The sequence below is a fragment of the Apteryx rowi genome, unplaced genomic scaffold, assembly GCF_003343035.1.
Source record: "Apteryx rowi isolate R43461 unplaced genomic scaffold, aptRow1 scaffold_48, whole genome shotgun sequence".
Taxonomy (NCBI): Eukaryota; Metazoa; Chordata; class Aves; order Apterygiformes; family Apterygidae; genus Apteryx; species Apteryx rowi.
Window position 1 is genome coordinate 1226562 of NW_020450738.1, and position 17441 is coordinate 1244002.

At 37.7% G+C, this 17441-nt stretch overlaps 1 protein-coding gene across 4 annotated transcripts in view; it reads left to right on the plus strand.

Annotated features, from left to right (window-relative positions):
* Positions 1-17441, plus strand: part of BANK1 (B cell scaffold protein with ankyrin repeats 1) — a 152621-nt gene that overhangs the window by 12152 nt on the left and 123028 nt on the right. For all 4 annotated transcript variants that reach the window (XM_026078455.1, XM_026078459.1, XM_026078458.1 and 1 more), the window contains exon 2: positions 8650-9048. In XM_026078455.1, the coding sequence (XP_025934240.1) occupies positions 8650-9048 (399 nt within the window). The remainder of the gene's footprint in view (positions 1-8649; positions 9049-17441) is intronic.

A 17441-nucleotide genomic window follows, 5' to 3' on the forward strand; every position in this document is an offset into this window, starting at 1 on the left:
AACCAAAAAAAAAAAAAACCAACAACTTATCAGAGAACAGGTAAAAATGAGATGTTCCTAGAGGCCAGAGTTGAAGAGTCTGATTTTGACGGCTCTTTGGGAGAAGGAAAATTGTTATGTTACAGGGCATCAAGAAAATGCTGAATGGGTCTTTTTTTCCTTCACATTTTCAGAATCTCTACACTGTCCACATTTCAGTCCAACTTAAGAGGACCAGTTGCTGCTATTCTGGAAGTTAATCAATATGTTTTATCTATAATTTGTCTATGGCTATTCTCAATGACCTGAGTCTGGATGCTTGCCTTAGATTATAAAATTATAGAAGAAAGAACTGTTTCATCATCATATATAGCTGGTGTGTAATAGTCCTTCCTATAAATAAATATTTGAGAAATCAGAACAGCACAAAAAGTCAGTAAACTGAGGTTTTGTTCAGGCAGGAAAGGGAGAAGTATGGAAAAGAACATAGGTTATTTTTCCAACTTGTGGTTTACAACAGAAAGCTTGAAGATAAGTGGGACAATTGGAAAAGTGGTGAGAAATACACATTCTTAATCATTGTGCATTCCTCTCTTCTGCCCAAAATCACTGAAGAGGTCAGGGGATTTTATGTATGTCAGTTACCTTGAAATGAAACAATGGAATTTTGAAACCATTATTGCAAAGTAAGGGATGGGATATTTTTAAAATATTTCCAGTTTATGTAACAAAAGTTCTGGTGGTAGTGTAAGAGTAAGCTTTGGGCAGTGGTTTTTTCTAGTAGCAATAACATCAGTTAAAAGAAACTTGATGGAGCTTGTCCAGGTTATCATGTGGCCTTCAAGACTTGTTCCACAGTCCTCAGAAGAAAGTAGCATACTATTTTAGCTCTTTATACTGTCATTATGCTATATTTTCTCTTCAGGATTTATTAGTGTCTGAAGCATTTCTGAATTATAAGGCCTGTTACCTGATTACATTCTGCTAAAACCTACCAATGGTAAAACTTGCTCTCAGGGAAGTGACTGTAATGATAAAATTTTTGCCTTGGTGGGAGGGTGATAGAGGAGGAGGCAGCATGCCTTGAAATACAGAACTGAGTTCTGACCTCTATCCCATCTTCATATTTAGTCTTGTTCATTAGAGATGAAAGAAGTACCAGTCCATTGGTTGGTATCCATATGTGGATGGACATGGCCTCACAGGAGAAGATACAATGGTGATCATTACACTAGCACATGCATTCACATGACAGATCAGAGAAAAGTCTAAACAAGGAGAGGAGGCCTTATCACTCCTTTCACAACATGGTTAAGTCTGTAGAGGGGCCCAGAAACAGCTTTTTGGGCATAGTGTTAACCTTGTCAAGTTTTATAGTCAGGCATCTTTCCAATTCTTAAGGTTATGTCTACACGGGGCAATACTATGCTGTGGAAAGGTATTCCAGCTTATTTGGCTCTGTGTTCCCATTGTCATTGTAGAGTCCAGTGGGATTTCTGTACAGAGAAAGCCTGAAAGATCAAGCCTAAATTCATCCCATTTGTAGGAAAATTGTTTCTGTGGTGAATCTCAATTTGCCCACTCCAAACCTCACTGAGCTCAGTGAGGAGAATGATGAAGAGATGAGGCCTGACTGTATACAGATAGAGCAAGTATTTGTTTTCACAAACAACTTAGCAATTAGCAACAGAAGGTGCATAAATGATGAAAATGTTCTTACTACATGCTAGTTAAATAGGCATTTGAGAGTAGAAGTGCAGCCACTGCGCTATCTGATACAGTGATGGCAGGAATGTCCCATGCTTTAAGATAACTGCTTTAATTGAAACAGGTGTGCCACAATGCTGCAGCAATTTAGCTACTTCGTGATCTCACTCTAAAGTTTACAAGCAGGCTTTTATAATTTTCATTTCCATTAGTGGAATGTTTTTGAGAAGCAACATGACTGACTTGAAAACATTTTCCATTATCTGCAAGTAGTTCTAAAGTGCTTTCTGCTGTCCTTCCCATGATGAATCCATTTTGGCTTGCTTCAGGGGATTTGCCTTGCAGAATTCCAGCAACCAAGAACTAAAGATGCATTTTGAGATACATTTACTGGATGTGTGTCAGGTGCTCCGACTGGGAAAATCAATCCATTCTGGATGGGTGAGGGGCAGTTTGTTGTGCTAGGGCCACTGATTAATGCTGAATTAAATGGTCCCATTCTGTTTCGAAATGTGAAATTGCAGGGGTGGTTTGGAGTGCCAGTGAAACTTTTTCTGTAGTTCCTTGTTATAGCATTTTAAGTGATCAGGAAAGGAGTATGAACAGATCAGTGGATATTTCTTTGTGAAAAGATTGCGTAGGGGCCAAGAGACTAAAATTCTTTTGTTTCTGGAGTCTCAGTCTAAGCATTTGAACTAGAGGTGCTTGATATGTATGCTCTCCATTCTTGTCCTACATACGGCCCAAATGGAAATGAATTTTCCTGAGATTAGAAGAAATGTTTTGCAAAACTGTGCGAGGGTGGGAATCTGGACCTCTTCCTTCCCTTTCCCATATTCCATTTTTTGTCATAAGATTATGACTCTTGACTGTATGCAATTTATTTTCTGCAGGTTGAAGAGAATGGGGAGAAAGGGGAAGCAGAGGAGGTGCCTCAGGGAGAAAATGGACATTTTTCAAACCCTAGTGGTTTGCAAAGTTGTGGACTTAAGATTCTGCAGACAAAAAGAGCATTTCTGTGGAACTGGAACTTGTGGTAGAATATGCTGTATACTTGCCTTGGGTGATGTTGTTCTTGGTCAGTGAAACTAGGATTAAGATACTAAAAAATCTAATGAGATTTTAGGTAATCTAGAATCTTAAATTTCCCTATTGTGCCTCTCCTTTTCTCATTTAAAAAAAAAAAAGCTTCTTTGAAAGTTTAGCTTGGGAAGAGACTCATGATAATCCTGGAGAGTGTAGTCCACTGCTCACAATGGAATTAAAGATGAACAGATGTCATCCATGCTTATGTTGCCTCTAATACATTTCATCAGTGTATTAGAAGATGAGCAACAATTTCCACTATGTGCTTTTTCACTTCTCTTTTCAGATATCCAGCCAGTGTACTTGTTTTAACAAATTCTTGTTGATGGACAGTAGCTCATTATGTGCTGACAAAGCTTATACATTTATTTCTCAAATGTTTTTCCATTTAAGTCTGATATTTTAAAAACAAATAACCCCACCCTACCCTACACACAAGTGAGGACCTCTGTTACAGGAAGAGATAAAAAGGATGAATTTTCTTCTTTCTCTAGTAGTTGATCCTCTTTGTCCACTTCGGGGGTGGGGGTTGGGGAAGACAACTTACATTGAAAGCTGGCTTAGAAAAAAATCTATTCTTTTATAATTCTCCTCTCTCCAGTTTTATGCTATCGTCATTCAGTTGGCTTCCCCAGAACTTTCTCTGACTTCTACCACTGTAAGTGTGTGTGTGTGTGTGTTGGAGAAGGAGGATGGAATTCAGAATAAAAGGCCCATTCCATTTGCTTTCTTCATACTGTTTCTTTTCATCACCATCAGCTTTCCTTTCTCAGACCAGCTGAAGGAAGCCTCTGTGCTGTCAGCCTTTAGTAGAACAAAGGGCTTCTGTGTTTGCTGCCCTTTCCCATCCTTTGAGTTCTTTGTACACAAATTTCATTGGTCCCCTTCCTTTCTCATCATAGTGTTTGAGAACAATTTGAGTTTTCTCCACACAGATACCAAAATCTGATGCCACTGGGGCAAGGGTTTTGAAATGACTGTAGTTACTTTCTTGTTAGGGTTGACTGTGACAAGCTCGTTGAGGTTATATGAACACCTGGAAAGCAGGGAGAGCAATAGGGAATGGTGTTGTGCTCCAGTGCTCTAACAGGAGAAGGCTGTAGGTCACCCAGAGAAGTATGGTGACCCCATCATTCTAGTAAAACTTGCATAAGTGTTGGTATTGAAGTCACACTTTTTATTTAAACCAAAGAGACTTTAGGCAGTGGGACTGTACAACCCATTTTATACCCTAGCCTAATTGAAATTAAGTTTATTCAGGTCAAGCAAAGTATGTTAATGCTGATTTGCTAGAAACTGTAGTAAAATGCAGATCTCTAGAAAAGTAGAGCAAAGAATCTGCAAACATTAAGCTTTTTAAGGGAAGAGGATAAGTTCGCATCTGTGAAGGTGACTTGCTTTTGTGATCTGTCAGTATTATCAAAGGGTAGTGTAGCTGAATACTTCTTGCTGACTTCTAGAAGAACAGAATCTGACTTCTAGAAGAACAGAATCTGACTTCTAGAAGAACAGAATCTGACTTCTAGAAGAACAGAATCTGACTTCTACAAGATTGCAAGATTTGTTTAAATTCAGAAACAGAGGTACATGTTTAAAAGTAGCTACAAGCCCTAAACCTTTCATTTCTTTCCTTTGCTTTCCTAATGTGTTTCATGCATCACAGTTTTTGCATGGAGATTTGCTTTCACTTTCTAATACACTTGTTCTTGGTTTTTTTTCTTTCATAATATATCTTTTAATTGTTGCCTTGTTCATGTGCAAGATCTTGATTCCCACTCACTCACACTAGTCTGCAAAGATACTCTCATCTCTTTTGGTTCTTGTCAGCAGGCCTTTTCAAACAAGGCTTCAGATGGCATGTTTCATGAGACTGCACTTTTTTGGGCAGCCATACATCAGCAACTAGAGAACACTTTGTTTTTCGGAAGAGCCCTTTTGTGCTATGGATGACTGCATAAATTCTCTTACTGTTTCTCATTGCTGAACTAATAATACATTTTATTTCTATCTTTGAGTCAGTAAGAGCAGTTGAAGCATGGCTTAATTTTGTCAGGATATGACAGTTTCTATTACATTAACTTTCAAGGGAACAAAATTCACCTTAACTTACATTATATATCAAATGCAGTAACTTCAAAGAAATATTCAGTGAGAGATGAAAATAATGAAGGAGAAAAACTTTAGCTGAAAAATTAAGAAGTGTGACTGTGTATTCAGTATTGGGCAATGTTGCACTAAAGCTACAGTTCAGCTTTTGTTGTTTCACATCAAAATGATACTGTTTTGAAGGCATAGTTTTGGGTAGACAGTAATTTTCAAGTAAGCCTTCTTCACGCATCTACATCTTAGTAATATTTCTAAGGAAAACAAAGGAAAAAAGTTTAAGGTATATGGAATAAATAGGGGACTTAGTAATTATTCTTGGGGTGAACTTTGGCTCTACATTTAAAGTCATGCATGCATTTTAAAATTTTCAGTATTAATACAGTTTTGGGGAGGTAGCATATAATTTTGCATTCATTCACAACATTGAAGTTAATTCACAACCTGGAGGGATATTCTGGAAAGCAACAAATCAATGGCAGAAAAAAAGTAAATACAAGCATATAATTCAAAACAAAGCCACATTTGGTTTCCCACTTCTAAATCAAAGCCAGCTATAGGTAATTTAATAGCACTAGTTGTCGTCTTCAAGCCAAAAAGCATTGCACCAAACTGCAGCATAAAAACCTAGCTCAGTAGGAGTCTTTACTCAGTGATATGGCTCTTCCCTCTTATACAGATAGAAAAGACAAATGAAATATGGCAGCTGTATTAAGTTAGTTTTATGAGATGCATGTCTTAGCTTTTCTTCCATCAGGTTTGGTATTAGATATATTTCACTCCTGTTTTGTATACAAATAAAGTATTCTTTCTCATTTAAAAATCATTATTGTTAAAAAGAAATGCAATCAAGCCTTCAATAAACATCTTTAAAACTCTCTCATTCACTCTTAGCTAAGATCAAAGCTGCAGACTTAGGTGTAGAAACACTGTACAGAAGAAGAATTACTACTTCTTCTTTTATCACTTTAAGGCAACTTCCTCACTTTTATCTTTAGAATTTCTTAAGTATTCAAGTCTTGTACTGTCCATTTGCACAAGGGTGGACTTCATGCCTGTGTGTATAGTTTTATTATGATTACTGTATAATGTCAGCTCTTTACAGATATTTCTGCCTAAAAACATACTCATCTATGCCCAGCACACTGGGAGCTCTTGAACTATTCCTGAAGTGTCAGATCTGGTGTGCTTTCCTGCTCCAGGATCTAGGAGTGCCTCTTGGGCACTTCCAGTCTGCACAGGGATGTGGTGCAGGTGTGCACCATTCCTTCCCAGTCCTGTCCTTTATGGGGAGAGGAAACCCAGTGTCCTGGCCAACCAGATGCTGTGGCAGACTCCAGTAGATCCCTCTTTGCGCAATCAGGAAAGCAAATGCTTTTATCCTTCAATTCAAACATGGCTTCAGAACCCAACCTCTTTTATCCCTCCTTGCAATTCCTCTTAGCTATGTCCTTGCCCAAGTCCATCCTAATAAGAAGTGCAGCTGAGCATGAATTTATGATGACGCCTTTAAACTTAAAGACTGAATGTGATCTTTCTGTGCATAACCAAGGCAATCTCAAGTGAGATTAAGATTTTATTCTTCCTGTATACTGTATCAAGGAACTGCTATCCTGTATACAGCTTTTGGTTTCTCAGAAAATATTTTGAGAAGCTGAAAGAGTTCACAAAAGTTCAGAAAGAGTGGTAGGAGTTCTACAAAATCTTTCCTAGTGAGAAATGTAATAAGCTCAGTTTATGAACTGTAACCAAGGCAAAGCTAAGAGTCATTTCATGAGGTCTGAAGACCTTAGGGAGGGATTTCTGGGGCAGAGAGTTCTTCAAATTTGCAGAAAAAGATAAAATGACATTCTGTGGCTGGAAACTGAAACTGAACAAATTCAAATGAAATCTAAATTCAAAGATTAGGCAGCCTCTTTAAATCAGTACTTTTAAAGGACCATTGTAGTGCTTTTAGAAATTATGGGCTGGAAATAGAAGTTGTTTGGTTATTCCATCTCCTGTGGTATGAAATGGTATGGTCAGACTGAAAGACCTTCTGGCCTGACTACTCTGAATACAATTTCCTCTCCTGAAACTACACAGGAGACTTCATAGCTTTTTGCTCTTTACTTTCTTTGTGAGACTTACAGAAAATCGGACAAGATTCTGAAAACAAATAACAGTGCAGCTAAGTTCTGTAAAATCATAAGTAGACTTCTTATTCTAGTGCCATAAAACACAATTTTGTTCTGAGTTAAAAAAGGAATACAGTACTATTTATTTTTATAATTAAATTTTAGCATTTCAGCAACAGCAGACATTTTTCGGAATACTTTTTTGCTTTCATCATGGCAGATGTGGCCTTCACTATTCCAAATGTATTTTAACAAATATCACACCATTTAAGTGTATTATTCAGAGTCAGTCATCCTGAAATGTCATCATTCACTATCCTATTCAGTGCAGCCCTGTATGGTTTCCTATGACACAAAACTTTTTTTTTTTTTTTTGAAAGGATGAACATTCTCAAATGTTTGAAAGAAAGCAGCTTTCCTCAAGGCTGTTTATAGACAAGTAATAAACTCAAGGGGCTAAGCCATAGCATCTCTGTTCTACAATCTTCAGTTTGCCTTCACCTGGGTAAACTTTGTTTGAAATCTCTCCTGAGTAAAAAAATAAATGAACAAAGTTTAGAAATATTTTAAAAAGACGAAAGGTCAAATGGTTAAAGCACTAATCCTGGACCCTGGAAGTCTAGGTTCAATTTCTTATTTGCACTGTGGACTTTCTATGGGACTCCTAACAAGCTGTTTATCCTCCTTAGCTACCCAAAAGTGCATCCCAGTATCCAGATCTAATGTGTGCTCAAGAAACATTTTAGCTCTGTGTGTCCACCATTTCCCTTGTATTTCCTTTCGTTTGGTATTATTGAAGAAGCAGCCCTGGTGCATGACAAGCAAGTGCTGGTCAGATTGCCTGGCTCATCAGGAACCTGGGAGATGCCATGGAGTGCAGCAGAAATGAAGTGCAGCAGCTGCATCTGTTCCCAAGTCTTATTGTTGCCCCACATGGCTGTTGTGAGGCTCCCTGTGATTGTGAACTACTCCAGTGGGATTAAATTACCTTGATATTTTAATGTGTATTTGTATTGATCAGCAAATCAGTATGGTTTCATACCATCCCCTTATTAACAGCGTGGATGAATGTTAGTCATCTTAATAGCATTGTTATGCATCTCAATGAGAAAGCAGAACTAGAAAAAGCCATTCTAGATGTATTTTTATTAGATTCATAAATAATTTTGTTAGAATAAAGGCAGTAGAAAAAGACTAACAACCATCTTAATACCATACTGCCAAAATGTCCTAAACACATCGATTCTGTTTCTAGTGAAGTCAAATCATGTCCAGTATTCAAATATATATTCTTTATTGTTGTCATTAAAAGCTAACTGTTGCATATTTAACGGTATCACCCATTCATCAATAATCTCTGAGTGAGCGGAATGTGTGAATGCACTGCTTTCAACACTGCAATTTCAGTATTTATTCTTAAATACTAGTTGAAGCTGTTGTGAACATACCATATTCTGAGCTGTTTTGTCAGCATTTATGTGGACAATCTTTCTGCCTTCATCTAGAAATAAGGAGTTGGTTGTCATTTCAGGCTGATCCTGTTTCTGTCCTGTTTCTTGAGCACCTCAAGGTGTTAAGAGGGGGGAGAAACTAACATTCTGGCTTCTGATATTTAAAATGAGTTCTAAATGATTTTTAAATGTTTTCTTCTCTTTAGAACATACGAAGGATATTCTCGTGATTTATGAACAAGAAGCAGAAGAGTGGGCTCTGTATTTAAAAACTCTTTTCAGACACATCCTGAATGAAGAAGGAATCTTACTCTACAGTCTTGAGACTTCTTCTGTCAAGCACCTGGAGTTATTTTCTTTATCCTGTTACAAATGTAAACTGCTGATACTATCATGTGGACTTCTTAAAAGTTTGAATCAAAAGAGAGGTTATTTTCTTGAGCAAGTTCTCAAACCTCCAGATAATGTGGTGATTCTACTTTGTGGGGTAGAGAATTCAGACATTCTTTATGACATGCTGACTTTAGATGGAGGCAGCAAAGAGATCTCCACTGATCAAGAACCTGAGGAATATCTCTCCATTGTTACTGGAATTATTCAATCAGGTAATCTAAACCCCAAAACTTTTACTAATGTAGTGTTCTAGCTGTATTAATATCATTTGAAAGGGAAAAAAGTGATAATTAAAATTTTCTGAAGAAATAATCACTTTTCAGCTTGGTCCAACAGTTTTAGTTTTCTTGATGAAGCATTTTCCACTGAATTCTGTTGAAACTTGTATTCTTAGTCTAGCTTCAGTTTCACAAGGAAGCAGCTTTGGAAAGTCTAAAAGCTGCCACTGGCATCTGTGAACCTACCATCACCCTGTCATGGTAAGATTAAAGAGCTGACATGCACTTGTTTGTTTCCTGAGTTTACAAATCTCAGCAATTGTACAAAAATCTGGGTTTATATTTCATGTCTTTCAGAATGCTTTAATGTGACAACATATATCTCTCTAGCTAAACCTGACTGCGTGAAAAATAATTACTTAGTAAGCCCCAATTTTGTGGATGGCATCATTTCCAGTGTGTCACACAAGCTGTAAGAGCAGAAGTTCCCTTTCCCTTTTACAAACTCAAGAAAAAAGTCTGTTCTGGAAGATCCATGTTTGTATATGTTTGCACATCCATGGAAGCAACAAAGAAGCATTTGAAATAAAAATTAGCCCTTCCTGAAATGTAAGAAAAACTTTTTTTTCCTGAGGATGGGTGGTACTGAAGTGGCAAAGAGGTCCTGTGCTGGTCTGTGCATGTGGTTAAGCTTAATCTGCAAGTACTTTGGCAGACTGCACAAATGTAACTGAGAAGTAGTTTTTTGGGAAGACAGGCGTCTCGGCCACTTTGGAGGGATGACCTAAGTTATGGACAGGTTTCAGACAGATGGCTGCATATTTTCCTTTGAGAGCATATTTACCGTTGCTTCTTTGTAGTCTCTAAGTCTCTTGTTGCTCTCAGCTCGTGCTGTTTTGTGTGCTGAGCAGAACATTGTGGTTCTGTCCTGTTAATCTGCAAGTTGCCACTTTACTGGCACAGGAGCTTGGTCTTGAGAAGGATATCCTGCAGCTCAGGAGTTTTACTCTGAGATGAACCTGTATCTGGAAGCATGTTGGATTCAAATGAGCAAGCAAGGGTATTCCTTTGAGCACACAGGCACAGAGACCCCAGCTGAGTCAGAGTGAGCTAGTTGGATGTCCGTGCTGCCTTGTGCTTGAGCAGATAAGCTTAAGCAGGCTATATTGCTTTCAGATGTGCCCCAAATGTGTCTGCACACATATGTTCTGACTATACAGTCTGGCTAGTTCAGATCTGTGCTTGCAAAACTAAGTTTTACTCTCCCCCTTTCCCAAAATCTCTTCTTTTTAACATTTCTTGCTGATCAGTATTTATTAACCTTTTCGTCAGTATATCCTTTTCTTCTGAGCGTCTGTCATGGTTTAGGTTTTGGAGCTAATTAAAGTCGCCCAGTTTGGTTTAAGGAGGTAATGGTTGCACTTTTCAACAGTGTCTGATATTTAGCTTCAGAGAAAAATTCCTGAGCAGCTTTTCAGTGGAATAAAATCAATGGTCTATGCCATGTATGTGTGTGTATATAGAAGGAACTGGGCCCAGAGACTGTCAGTTGACTCATGCACAAGAAATTGCAAACTCTTCTAAAAAGATAAACATTTTCCTAGAAGAAAGATGATAGTTCTTCACTTTGGTCTGCACATTCACAAAATATTTATTGCATCTGCCTTCAGGATTTTACTGTAGAATGTAACGTCAAGCAATCAATAGGTGCTCAAATGGTCTTTTCTTTGGCAGTGGCTGGTGTCAGCGGCTTCAGAGAAGAGTACAAAGATGAGTTAATGAATAGTTGTCAAAGACTTTGGTTTCAGTGTGTACATCTTTGCAAGGCATGCACAGACTGCAGCTGAGATCAGACGAGTTCAGGTGACTGAACTGGTTTGGGGACTGGGAGTAGTGTTGCTGCCTGGTGCTTGGTGGTGTAAGCCCTCCTCCATACAGATCGCTGAGATAAATGCTCTGACCTTGTTTTTTCTGCATTGATGTGCCCCGGCCATCAGGTAGGCCAGCTGAGATACAGTGCTTGCTAGCAGAACTCTACACAATGTAAATATTCCCAGTGCAAATTTGCTGTTACCTGGGTGTTAATTTAAGCTCTGAGGAATAAGGATGTCCATCTCTTATCATTATTTATCTCTGCTTAAATGTAATGGTTACTGTTTGCAGTGTCTGTATTTGTGTTACTCTTTAGTAGAGTTCTGTTAAGCTCTTCACTTTTGTGATATCTGTGACAGGGATTTTGACAGGTTGTGCATTTGGGAAAAACATTTTCCTTTGTGTTTAAAATGGCTTGCTAAGGCTGTTAAGTATACTCGGCTTCTCCTGTGGCACAATTTTTGTATGCCTTTCTTCAGGACTATGCGCTCACAGGATTTCCTGTCTCTCTTCATATAGGTCATCTTCTTCCACCTCTTTTGTTTTCTGTGCTTATCTGTTGTTCCTGATATTTCTACTTTTGGAGAAAGTGATCAAAACACTTACGTGTATTCTTCATTCTTTTCCTTTCCCTCTTTTCATAAACACTATTCATTACTGTTAATTTTTTTCCTCCATACATTTGTACCTTCATGTCTCCTCAGTATTAACAAAGAGCTGTCACTCTACAAGTGTCAGAATTTGTAGAGAAGTGACATGCTTTAATTACAGTGATTACCTGGGACCACACTGTTATTCTCCACCACAACTAAATTCAGTTAATCCCATAGGACAGCAGGCCCTCAAGGTGCTAGGTCTGATTGATTCCAGGGTTCGGGAACAGCTCGGAATTAGTAAGAACAATGGAAGATGGATGCTAATTCAGGTCATTATCTTACAGTCCTGAAGAGAGTTATTAATGGTGTAGCTTAGGTGCTAGTAAGCACCACCCTGCCACTATAGCTTTCTCTGTACACTGCAGTTCCCAGGCAAGGTAAGTTCTCAGCAGTCTCTTTTCTTGACTCCATTCTCTTTGCACTGTCTGAACAGTCTGAGATAGAAAGAGTACATGAATAAATCCAATTTTATTCCCCCCCCTCGGCTCTGCCCCCCAATTATTTTTGAACAGCCTCTCACCTACCAGGTGGTGCCAAATTCATTGCTTTGGGTCAGGTGGTGCTCTTTATTTGTTGGCACTTCCTTCTACCTCTAAAGCAGTACGTATCCCAAAAATGCTAGTCAAAAAGTATTACTAATTAAAATACTCAGTAAAGCTAAACAAAATGCAAGGTGTAGGGGGTTTTGTACCCAACACAGAGCTTGTTCACCCTGTAGTATTCAAACACAAAATCTGAAGGGTTTGTCATTCCCTGTTTGTGCATATTCTGGGGGGAGCAAATGGAAAACTGAGACATGGAAACTGACCTTTCTAACATGTGTTTCCTTGATGGTGACAGATTTTATTATACTCACTGTACACATAAAGAAGAATGCAAATATTTTTGTTGCTGTCAAGAGATTCATTTATCAAGGTGTGTTCACAAAAGCATTTTTACAGCAATACTGTCTGAAACTCTTACATTCAGACTTAGTATTGTTTTTCAGATTGGTATATTCCACTCTGAGAAAGAGTGGAATATTCAGAAAATTTATTTTTCTGTGTTATCATCGAAGATGACCCAGTGTGACTCTAGTTAATTAGCATTCTGACTTTTCTTTGCAGCAGCTTTCTGTGAAAGTAGAATCAGAAGATGCATTTTGTTTGCATCAGTCCTTTTCCTTTCTACCACTTCAGTTTGCTGAACTGTGTACCTCTTTCTTGTCAAATTGACATACTTTTGATGTATTAATTGAATATCTTGGGTTTTTTCTGCCTAAACTTGCGTAGTCTTGAAATCACTTGTACTTCAAATTCAGACTGTTTGTATATTTAAGCAAGTGATTTGCAGATATAGATAGACAAAATATTTGCAGCTATAAGTACTTAATCTCTAAAAGCCGTAAATTCCTCTTGCAATTATTTGTGCCTCAGTATTGATGATGCAAAAGGAAGACAGGTTTTGCAGTTCTTATCTAGTACAGGTATGTCCCTGTGTCACTATTTCTAAAGTGTGCTGACACTTTTATGAGACTTTTTTGTGGGACTTCTCAGTTCAGATGCGTCTTAGTATCCATTAGTCTGCTCGATGTTTTATTAGGTTTGATTGTGTTTACACAGCTCACAAAAAACTTAACGATTCTTGTCACTTCTATTTCCGGCCTTTTCCCTAAGAAACGGCAGGCTCTTTTTGCCATGATATGAAGAGAATCTGCTGCTATAAAAATGGGCGGCTAAGAACTGCTCAAGAAACCCATGTGTAACCATTTATATCTGCTATTATATTGAAAACTGGAAATAGGTGCATTAAGTAAGATAACCCAGATAGAAAACTGCATCCACAGTCTTTGACAACCTGGGCAGGGTTCTCAGAAGGAATATGTAACTTTTGCCTGAGACAGCAATATGCCATTAATTTCTGATTGTTAACTGAAAAGTATTCAGTATGCCAGCACAGAATTTTAATCACCAAAAAGAGTGGTTTTAAGAAAAACTGCTTTTGCAACTACTAGTAAGGTATAGCTCTGGAGTAATGAGATACCAGCATTTTGTATTTGTCTCTTAATTGTGCTTAAAATGGGATTTAACATATGTAAAGTCTTCAGCCCACTTCAAATGTATGGCTGCCATTGTGCAGGTCACAGAAAAGAGAAATAAACCAATATATTCTTACCATAAACCTTTATGGTATCAGTTTCCTGATTCATTTCCAGCACATTGGTGTTAATGTTATTGGAATTATACCAGGGATGAATTTGGGTATAATGTTTGAATACCAAAATAATACCTCACATTTTGGATCCACTAGTTCATTTATTCTCCTATAAAATCCTCTTTCACACTGATACTCAAATGGGAGTAAGTAATCAAAATGTGAATTTTCTTTCATTGTCGGCAGGACTTGTGCTGATGAGCAAAAAGCCTGGTTTAAGTGAGATCTTTACCATTGGCTTCAGTGGGCAAGTATTTCAGCCAGGTTTTGACAATGGCTTGGAGGCTACAAAGAAATGAAGGCAAAGTGCTAAAAAGAACTAAAGGTCAAGAGGAAACAAAAAATGCTATTTTGGGGGGGGGGGGGCATTAATACTGAATACAGTGTGATTTGTGTGTGATTTCTTTCCTTTGTGAATATTGAACTAAAGCCTGGGTTGTAAAGATTTTTCATGTGAACACACATGGCAGAATAAATAGAGGGAAGTAAGAAGGTGGTTCTGGCCTTGCTCGCTGCTAGTAGAGGGTGCAGTAGATGAGGCACAACTGTGTCCTTTTCCTTCTCACCCAACATATTTAGATTCGGACAGTGGATGCTACTGTTGGTGCTTTAAGACAGTAAAGTCCTCTGCTTACAGAGGAGCATCTCAAATGGCGATTAAACTTCTTCCTGATTAAAACCAAAATAATCTGGATGAATTTATCACTAGCAAAAGGGGCTTTTGGATAGCTGAAATATACTACAGTATAGTTCTTTCCCATTTTGCCCTGCCAATGAGTCTCTGAACCGCTTTGTGGAGGCTGCTGCTAGGATTACTGGATTAATTAATCTTTCTGACATGTTGTGTTTCTCCATCTCCATGCGGACTGATTGCAGGGGCACCAATGCAGTGGCAGGGTTTTCTTTGTAATGAGGACAAGTATCAGTGAAAAAATGTGATTAGCGTCACTAGCTTCTTGCATATGGCACCTGATCCTGGCTATTTCTAACCAGAAGTGAAACTGAACTGGCAGCCTGGAGGTGGCAACCATAGATAGGCTCTTGAGAATGCCAGGCCCTGCTAGTTAAACAGCTTGACTTCTTTGCTCCTCCTTTTCTTAATCTGCAAAATCCAGAGAAGACTTTTCTTCATCATATAGTCAGATTTCCTGACAGTTCAAGTTTTGATCTGTCTAGCCAGTCATGGTGATCTGTACCCTTGCATACTGAAGTATGCATCATGCATGTGATGTTTTTCTCTTATTTTAGACACTAATTGGATGAAAACTGCTTACACCTGGAAAAGTGAATGCACTGACATCTTAAAATGAATGTCTTTTAACAACATTTAGGACAAGTTTCTAATGAGTTTTATTAATGCTATAAGACATAGGACATGTACATGCTGTAGGAGTAATGTTTTAATTTTAATTAATGTACAGTGATTTTAGTGTTGTTTTTATAGCTTATACATTTTTTATTTTTTAAATGAATGACTGGTTTTATTGCCATTACTCTGTTTTTTCAAGGTTGCAAGTGGACATCATCAAAGCTTGTCTTGTTTACAGACATTAGTCAGTATTTATTTGCAGTTGTAAGGCTCACAAATAACTGAAGTTTAAGATTTCCAGCAGGTATTTTGAAGCTAGAGCTATAAAATGGCTATGTGAATCGGTAGTCACACATGTCCTTCATATAAGATATTACTTACAAACTCTTGTCTGGTTTTATATTATGGTTAACTATGATAATTATTGAAAAACTGTTACTGGAAGGCATCTATAGAATCCTCTGGAAGTGCATTCTTTGTATATTATTTTGGCACACAAATGTCATTATAACAAAAGTGATATTTGTAATTTGACCATGATGTATTTCTGCTAAGCCAGTGTCAGCTTCTTAGAAAAGAGATAAAGCAAGGGTCATTATCGTTTCTTGAATAAAAGAATTGTAATAACTGTCTCTGAATAAAAGAAGCGGAATACCTTTTTAAATTCATACTGAAGAAAATCAATATTAGGATAGCAAAAAAAAAAAAAAACAAAAAAAACCCCAGCTTTTTTGTATAGAATCAAATTTTGCTCTTGGTGGGATTTCTCTGTACGTACTTAAATGGCTCTGACAGAGCTTGGTCCAGAAACTATTAATAAAGTTACAAAATGAGGTGTTCAAAAGTAAGAAAGTAACAGATATAAAGTAGCCTATTAGAATTTAATTAGGCCCCTTGTTCATATGCATTGACTGCCTTTAATTATGTAAGTGCATCCTTTCCCCCCCCCCCCCCTTAAGAACCTGGCCTCATTAGTACACAGGATAAATAGTGCTCAGTTAATTAGCAGTTATATGATACTTTTTGTGTTTGAGTTTGTGGTCACATTATTTATATATTGAATGCCATTCAAATCCTGTTGAGAAAACAGAATTATTGATTTCCTTTGTGCTTTTTCCTGATGTGCTTTTCTGTATAACTGATTTCTGTAGTATCCAAGTGCTATCCAAATGTTAGTTGATTTGATCACCATTTTACATATTAGTATTTAGCAAGATTAAGGTGAGACATTTCTACTACTTCTAATACCACTTTGAAGCATGACTTTTCAGAACATTTACCAGTATATAGTGCTTTTTATGTCCATATCCAAACTCCCCTTAAATTCAATTGCAGTTGTGACTGGTCAGATGTCTGCAGATCAGCTGTAAAGTCTTAAGCTGGTCATTCACAGAAAGTGCAATATGCAACTAATGAGCCCTTTTGAAAAGCATATTTTAAAAGGCTTGCCAGTATTTTGCCTAGAAACTCCAGGATAGTAACAGAGGGAATGACTTAAATTCTCCAGAGCAGCAGTCAATGAATATCACTGCACCTTCTGTCTCTGGAATCCCCTCCTCATTCACTGGACTCCTGTTATTAAAAGAATAAATGCATAAGAATATGATAGACAGCAGCTTCTTTTAGTACAAAACCACAAGTCCATACCAGAGTAGTAGGTCTATCTTGTGTACTGTCCACAGTATAGATCACGTTTAAAAAAAAATAGTGAACAATTTCCTCAAAAGGAGAAAGGTAATTTTTGAGTGATTCCACAAGTACTGTACAATAGAATTTCTGTTGAGTTTGCTGGATGTCACAGTATGGAGCTCAAGCAGGCCTCTCTCTCATGCCATTGTTACCAGATGTGGAAGAATGGGTAGTAACTTGATCCAGCATAAAGAAAGAGTGGCACAGACAGATTTTGTGTGATCTGATAGAAAGTCTCCTGGTACTTATTAATCTGTCAAAATCTTCTGAACAAATCTGAATTGACAGAAGGTTTTTTTCAATATTTGACCAGTACTTTGCATAATGTGGCCATGGCGTTTTTGATCCAGTAATAGAAACTGTGCGGACAGATTTACTATATTGTCAAACAGCCTTGCACAGCTGTCTTATCTTCCAGACCCCAGTCTTCCCATCCATTTTCAGTTTCTCACCTTCCTACATATGGTCCTATTCTTTCCTTTTGCCCAACTTTTCTCCCTATGTCTGCTATGTTGACCTTCAGGGAAACTTCTCACAGGTTCAAGCCCACATTTCTTATATGCTATAGTAAATCGGCAAGATTTGTTACAGGGAACTTTAATGAAAAGGAATAGGCTTATTCCTCTCCATGCCCCCTAGTTCGCCCCCCCCTTTTTTTTTTTAAACTG